This window comes from Photinus pyralis, unplaced genomic scaffold (genome assembly GCF_008802855.1).
Source record: "Photinus pyralis isolate 1611_PpyrPB1 unplaced genomic scaffold, Ppyr1.3 Ppyr1.4_LG1, whole genome shotgun sequence".
Classification (NCBI taxonomy): Eukaryota; Metazoa; Arthropoda; class Insecta; order Coleoptera; family Lampyridae; genus Photinus; species Photinus pyralis.
The window spans coordinates 1,529-10,012 of record NW_022170249.1 but is presented as its reverse complement, the minus strand read 5'-3'; the positions used below and the strand labels follow the sequence as shown (position 1 = coordinate 10,012).

General features: G+C 37.5%; 1 protein-coding gene across 1 annotated transcript; it reads left to right on the top strand.

Moving 5' to 3' along the window:
* Positions 1-4,495: 4,495 nt before the first annotated feature.
* On the top strand, positions 4,496-6,754 carry LOC116172014 (the record flags this gene model as incomplete). The annotated part of the gene is made up of 1 exon (XM_031489100.1): positions 4,496-6,754. A coding segment is annotated over exon 1 (2,259 nt), but the record flags the coding sequence as incomplete, so codon positions are not given.
* Between the last annotated feature and the right edge of the window lie 1,730 nt (positions 6,755-8,484).

Sequence of the window (8,484 nt, the reverse complement as noted above, 5' to 3'; positions counted from 1 at the left end):
CAGTCCTCTTGCTTGCCATTGTTGAATATCTAATTTATACGAGATATGAAGAAGATATTCGTAACATCTTAAATACGCGTGAAGGACGGATATACCAAATTTATATGTTGTTTCATCACATGGTCTTTGCATTACACTTGACAAATCATTAATATTTTTTGGTTTAATTTTGCAGACATTACATGCTTGCGTAGATGCTGTACCAGTAAGGACATTGCAAGTTTTGCCATCAATCATCGTGCAAATCAGACTATGGTTAAAAAACACCTCTATTTCATTCTCCAAACAGAATTTGGTAGGCTGAAGTTTAGCGATTTGAGACTGAATCGAATCATATTCTTCTTTTATGGTTTCGTTAGTTTCTTTCTTCATTTTAAATTGTATTGGACGACAATATTTTGTTGAAGAGGCACTCATATTTTTCCAGAATATTATTTTACCGCCTTGATGTTCCAGACATTTCCAATGGTACTATTGTACATAGTATTATGTGAGAGTCTCCATAGATAGCATTGTTAGCAAAATTTTGCTTATATATACTATGTCCTCCGCTACCATCTAGACCCCACTTATACAACACGTTAATATGTATACCATTTTCTGCCAAATGTTGCTGCAAAACCTCTGACTACGCGAGCTAATCGTTTAAAAGGTACCATTCACATGCGGATATGTACGGCGGACATGTACGCGGGACAGATCCGTATCAATTCGTATGTGTGTATCCGCGTGTACGGCGTACATATCTTGCTCGCCATCCGTCGATCAGAACGACGAGCACGGACAGCGAGCCCGACAAATACGCACGTGTGTAGTCGTTTCACGGATTTGTTGGCCGGACATAGAATCATCAAATACGTAATTCTTGAAAATATGTTTGGAAATTTAAGAAATCAAAATGGAAATGCGACTCAACCTACTCCAATTAAAGTCATTTAAAAAAATATTTTGTTTAAATTACTTTGAATATAATGCAGGCGCAAATTGTGCTAAAGATTTAAATGATCTTTTGGGTAATTTTACAAGCAAAATTGCGGAACAACACCGAACTGTTGGTGAAACTGTTAGTCAAATACAATCCGATCAGTTACCTTTTGGGAATATCTTAAAAGTAAAATTTGAAGACTACGGTGATATTAACAGAACAAAATGCGCATCTTTGGGGCACAATTTAAATACTGGTAAAGATTGTAGTGCCTTATTCCACAAACCAAGCACACCTAACTACTAATGAAATTATTTTATGCCATTTCCGAGCATATTCTGCCAAGGCTGGTGGCTTATTTGAAAGTTTCAGGTATAATTTTCCCGAGAAGCTGAGGGGAGATTGCACAACTGAATTTTAGGTCTTCAAAATTCCTTCAAGTTGCTAAGTACTGTAGCGTGGCAATTAATCGCTCTCTACTGGTAACTGCCTCATGTGGGTATCATTCCTCTCAATAACTGGGCGAACATATTTTAATAAAGTTTCAAATCTCTCATTGTCCATGCGCAAAAAAACGTTGCAAATCATGAGGCGTTTCCAAATCTTTAAGTAAAGTCATATGACAGTACTTTTTTCGTTTCATGAACCGCTGTTTTGACCATAGTCTCTTTTTTTCGTATCTTCAAATAAAACCTCCTCCTCCAATTATTGTAAATTTCTCCTTATGATCCATACCAATTACCACAGCACTCAAAAGAACACAACCCAGGGCTACTACAGAACTGAAATAGCGACAGAACGCCGCCTGCTCGTCTATTGAGATTTGTCCGTGATCTGTGTACAGCCATATCCGCCTGTGTGTAGCTCAACACGGATCTGTTCGCCGTACATATCCGCATGTGAATGGGGCCCTTAATGGTTAGATCTAGAAGATCCTGTAGTGGTATCTTCGCTTCACTCTCCGTAACAGTAATGTTTGTAGGGTAACAATGATTTTTAGCGTCACGTTTTTTCTATGGAAATCTCTGAAGCTAATGATTTAATTTTTCTTTGCTTCGACCGCGCAGAACTCTCGATGAATAATTTTTCAGGCCTACCTCGTTTCTGTACGGAATTTGTCAGTTGCATAAGGGGTGATGCGACAGCATCTGCCTGCAGTGGTGGTAGTTGGATACTGCCAGCTAACCAATGAGAATATCTCTTTATGAACCTATGCTGCATACTTTTACATGATCTCCATTTTTTAAATAAATTTGTCACGAAAACTTTTACCTTATTTTTCAATTGAGTTTCACAGTTTGTAGAAACTTCCTCTCGATAAAATTTATTTAAAATATACTGATGTATTGTATGTACGCATTTAGATGGTGACACAATTGCCGGCACTACCTGTAAATAATCATTTATTTAAATGAGGGGACAAAAGGGGACGATACTTTTTTTTTGAATTTTTTAGTTGAAGGTTCAATACAACAATAAAACAAAAAATTAGACCAGAACTTGTTGGAATTTTTTTTGTAACTCTACAAAAAGGATACAGTTAAACGAAATCAAAGAAAAATTATGCATTTAAATGATTATGATTATTCTCATAAAAATGTTGAGTAGAATTGGTTATAATGCCACGTTTAAAAAGCACTTACCAGCAGCTTCACAATTCATAATGAAAAAATTCAAAGATACGTCAGAAACTCAAAAGTACACACTCCGCGCTATCGCGTGTTCAACACAACTGATCAAGCGCAGTAGAGCGCTTAAGACGCGCGCGATCTTTTGGCGGCTCCGCTTGCGCACTTCGTACGAACTTCGATAAATCGTAACCGCAGTTAAGAGTGTGAACTATTATCATAACATAATAAATAGGAAAATTTGAATTCACTTTAAATGAAAAAAGGTAATTTTCTCGCACTAAATAGGTGAAATTGCCGTGTGTGCGGCGGTATGAAACGGTGGGTAATACCAAGTTCGGCGAGGGCTCCATTATCGGTAATCAAAACCCTCGGTGTACCAAAACGTCCACAACTTCCTCAAATAAAGCCTGAGAAACGGTAGCGGCGCGGCGGTGGCTTTACAAACGGCTTTGAAACATACCCATTTGGTAAAACCAGAAGATATTGGTTTCCTTTCGAGGACATACTTAGCTACATCTCGGAACATACCTGGCCAATAATAATGGTGTAAAATTCTGTTTACGGTTTTGGTGACACCTGTCCGGCGGTTGGTGCATCATGATTTTCATGCAAGATACGGTTTCGGTTCGGTTTGGCAACACAAAGTTTCCACGGATCGGTAACGGTTTCATCTTTCAATGTGTTTAAATGAAAATGAAGGTACAAATTATTGTTACGGCTGCAATAATGCGGTACCGTAAAATGGGGTGAATAGCAACTTCGTGGCGAATAGAAACAAAAAAAGTTAAAGTTATTTGCAACGCTATAACAAATTAATGATACGCGTGATTTTCTGTGTAACACATACAAACTCGTTCCTGATATATAGGCAACTTATCATATACAAGCCGAAATAATTTCAATGTTACCGCAGTACATTGTGCATGCGCTAAACACTGAACTAAAAAAAAATGGAATGCTAATGCAATGTAAAGAAATTGACCCAAATTGAATTCGCACAGGTGCACTACTGAGTTTGCGCAGTAAGACAAAACGGAGCCGCCAAATTTAAAAATAGCCAGGGCCGGCTCGAAAATATTTGGAAGTAGCTACATATCGAGGGCCAGATAATTTTTTAACATGACATTAAGGAATAATTTGATGACAACAGTATTTATTGCAACAAGACTCTATGATATTTTATTCGCTCTTTATTATAAGGATATTAAGATAATCATAAGTAACAACAATGCAACATCAGAGTTTATTACTATTTTAATATCCGAATTAAATACAAGATTTTATTGAAATGTGGCTTGGTTGGATAATAGCTAATCAAGTACATAAACTGGGTCTTTACGGACGAGTCCAAATAAAGCCTATTTATGGCCGCGATATAATACAAAAGCAGTACGACTGCAACAACCCCTTAAAGGAGATAATTTAATAAACGAATAAAATCCACATAATGATTGACAACTACAGATGTATTTGTTTGGTTTTAAAAGCATAATTCAAGAACGGCATTTATTTTCCGGATTTCCCATACCATTCTAATCTGCCAGGGTCGAGTAGATAACTCAACTGGACATTCGCATTAAGTCCGTCGCGAGAGTTAGTTGACTTCGGTTACTGATACAATTACTAAAAGCAATTAAAATTCGCTCTGTGCAATAAATAAAGGACGATCAACGAACTAATAGTTTTGTGAAAAATTCATCCTTGCATTTCCCCTTTCCAAGCCGTAACCTTGTCACTTGTCCTTATCCCTTGTGCGGAGAATTTAAATCTAAAGGGTAAGTGCAAAAATTTTGGAATACAGTCCATTTCATTATAAAACATTTGTTGGTCCTTCGAGCCGGATTCGTTTATCGCGAAATAGATATTGCACAGAGCACATTTGTTGCCTTTCCTTTGGTGTTTGGTTTTCATTTGTATAGTAGTATTTCAATAGTTTCAAATGGCATCGAAAGCGCAACAACTTAGAATTTTAGTTGCAAAAAAGGAGCAATATTTTCAAAGGTTGCAGAGATTGTATGAGAATAGTCGCGATATATCTTCTTCAGAAAAATTGAATAATTTTCGGGTTAGATACGAAACCTTGGCAGATACAAAAACAAAATTTTTAGACACCTTAGATGAAATCAATAAACTTGAATATCAAATTAGCGAAGATCACGTCCCTAATTACCAAGTATTAGAAACATTTGACCAATTAATTTGTCACATAGAATCGGTCGCGAAACGTGCAATTCCCCCTGCTACTGCATCGCCTTACGCTACAGGATCAGAACCACAACGTGATCTAGTCACAGCAAAAACAATTCGGAAGTTACCAGAGTTGCCTCTGCCGAAATTTAATGGTAATATTAAAGATTGGCCTTTGTTCATAGAAATTTACAACAATATGATTCATAACAATAGAGATTTAAACGATGTCGATCGTGTCAATTATTTGGTTGGGTGCTTGAGCGGCAGTGCGCTGTCAGTGTGTTCAGGTATTCCCCCTATTGGCGATAACTATCGAATTATTCTTAAGGCATTGGTCGATAAGTTTGATGATAAACGTTTAATCGCAAATTCATACATAGAGCAGTTACTTAATTTTAAACAGGCTCAAGGAGAAACTTTCGCGTCGCTGAACTTGTTTATAGAAACTTTTCATTCAGCAGTAACGGCATTGCGCAAATTAGAAATTGAGGACTTGGCTGATTACCTTTTGTCTTATCTCGCCTTTTCAAAATTAAATCCAGACACGCAAAGGTTATTTGAAAATACTCGCCGAAAATCTGAAATTCCGTCGTATGACGATATTGTAACATTCGTTAAAGAACAAGCAAAGATATGCGCCCGTACTAATGCTCCTTCAAAAATACCTTCCATGGCTGCTAGTTTTAAACATGCTTCTAGTCGAGATTGTAGTAGTATCAATAAAGCAAAAGCGCCTCATTCGTTCGTAGTTCAAGACAACACCACTGTAAAATGTGGAATTTGTAAATCTGCTGCACATGTAGCTTGCATGTGTCCCACCTTTTTAGAAGTTAGTCCGCAAGAGCGTTATCAATTAACCAAAACTAACAACTTGTGCCTGAATTGTTTGGCATTTCATAAGATCGCAAATTGTAAAAGTACGCAATCTTGTAAAGTGTGCAGATCACGACACCATACTTTGCTGCATTTTAGGTCTCCTGGTAAGAATGTATCCGATTCTGTACTGGAAAAAACGGCAGGCAAACCCGTCGAGAATCATAATCCTGCCGAAGCGAACACTAGTATTAGTACCACTTTAAATTATTGTATTGCAGACAATAGGCCTCTTCCACAAGCCATTGTGTTAGCCACCGCAAAGGTTTACGTTTTTAACGGAGACGATGCTTATAGGGAGGTACGTGTTCTTATAGATAGTTGCAGCCAAGGGAATTTTTTGACCTTAGAAATGTGTCGCAAACTAAAATTAAAAATGTCTAAATATATTGGATTAGTACGTGGCATAGGATCTGTAAATAGCAACATCATTGGTTTAGCACAAGTGGTAATTGGATCTAGGTTTGATGCAACAAAACGTTATTCATTGGAGGTATTCATTGTAGATAATATTGCTAACACGTTGCCAAATTCGGAGATTAATATTGATTGTTTAGGATATTTAAAGTCATTACCATTAGCGGACGATAAGCTTCACATACCCGCCAAAGTTGACGGAATAATTGGAGCAGGACTATTTCCTTATTTGTTGACAGACACCCGAATTATAGGTCCACCTAATTTACCCATTGCCGTCGGAACCACTCTTGGATTTGTTGTGATGGGCACTGCCCCAGTCACCGCCCCAGCATTATCGCCGTCTAATTTTTGTGCTGTAGTTGAACATTCCCTTGATAATTTAGTTGAACGGTTTTGGGAATTTGAAGATATTCCAACGATATCGGTGGCTAAACCCGATGATTTAGCTTGCGAAAATATTTATCAATCTACTTATAGACGTGATAGTAATGGTCGATTCACAGTGGCATTACCTGTTAAATATAACAGTAGTAATTTGGGCGAGTCACGTGCAACTGCGCTTCGCAGATTCCTCACATTAGAAAATAAAATGATAAGGAATGAAGAGTTTAGAAATAAATATTCGGACATTATACGAGACTATATAGCGCAAGGACACATGTCAAAAGTTTCTCATAGCAATGGCGATAGTAACTACTTTATTCCTCATCACGCGGTACTGAAATCTTGCTCTACTAGTACACCCATTAGGATAGTATTCGATGCTAGTTGTAAAACAGAAAGCAATTATTCTCTTAATGATTTGTTATATACTGGAGAAAAATTACAATCGGATATACTGACAACCCTTTTAAATTTTCGTTTATTTCATGTAGCTTTTACAGCAGATTTGAAACAGATGTATAGGCAAATTATGGTACAAGAATCTGATAGAAATTTTCAAAAAATATTATGGCGATTTTCCCCAAATTCACCCATAGACGTTTACCAACTAAACACGGTTACTTTTGGAATTAAATCTTCCCCATTTTTAGCTCTTAGATGTATTCGACAACTAATTCATGATGAAAAGGAATCGCTGCCTATCGCTGCGGAGATTGTCCAGCGAGACATGTACGTGGATGACTTGGTATCCAATATTGATTCCGCTGAATTAGCTATACCCGTTTATCACCAATTAGTAGAGTTTTTTCGTAGAGGTGGTTTCCAGTTAACGAAGTGGGCCACCAATTCCCGTGACTTATTATCTGAAATTCCAACAGAACATTGCTCAACGCAAACAGTCGATTTCGATATAGAATTTTTAAAAGTTTTAGGACTGCAATGGCAACCTATTACAGATACGTTTTGTTTTTCATTTCAGTTAATAAATTCTAAATGCACAAAGAGAAATATTTTATCAATGGTTGCTCGTTGTTACGACCCAATAGGTTTTCTCGCCCCAGTGACCCTTTTTGCAAAATTACTTATCAAGGAGCTGTGGATTCTTCAATTAGATTGGGATGAGACGCCTCCACCTACAATTGTAAATCGTTGGATACTATTTAAAAATACGTTACCATGTTTATCCCAGTTTAGCATTCCTCGTCACATCGGCACAAAGTTGAATGATAGTGTTGGATTAATTGGATTTTCAGACGCATGTGAAACTTCTTTTGGAGCGGTTATTTATATACGCATCGTAAATTCCGATGGAGTTGTACAAGTTAATCTTCTATGCGCCAAGAGTAAAGTTTCACCCCTCAAATTTGTATCGATTCCCCGCTTAGAACTTTGCGCTGCGCATCTTTTAGCAAAACTCTTTAGTTACGTTCGTAATTGCTATCAATCTCGTTTGAAAATAACTCACTTATATGCTCTTTCGGACTCAACTGTAACTCTTAGTTGGATTAACACGCATCCTTCCAAATTAAAGACCTTCGTTAGTAACCGCGTGACGCAGATTCAAGCATTAGTCGGTTCAACTTGCTGGTTTCATGTCAGTGGAAAAGAAAATATTAGCGATGGATTGTCTAGGGGCATGCCCCCGCCGCAGTTTATAGAACATAATATATGGAGAACGGGACCCAATTGGTTAAAATTGAATCCAGAGCAATGGCCAATTACAACCCCTTCTTTGGTTACAAATTCTCTAGAAACCCAAAATTTTTCCACGATTGTCGCTCCCATAGACGAAAATCCATTGTATCTCTTAATCAAGCGATTCTCTTCGTGGACTAAATTGTTACGTACCACTGCTATTGTTCTACGCTTCTTAAAACGCTTGCCGGGCAGAGGTCAACTAACCGCTGTAGACTTGGAAACCGCAGAAAATGTTTTATTACAAATAGTCCAAAAGAGACATTTTATAAACGACATTCGTTTACTAGAAAATACAGGCACTTGTTCAGCAGCACTTGTTAAATATAGACCGTTCCTAAGAGATGGCTTACTGAGAGTTGGCGG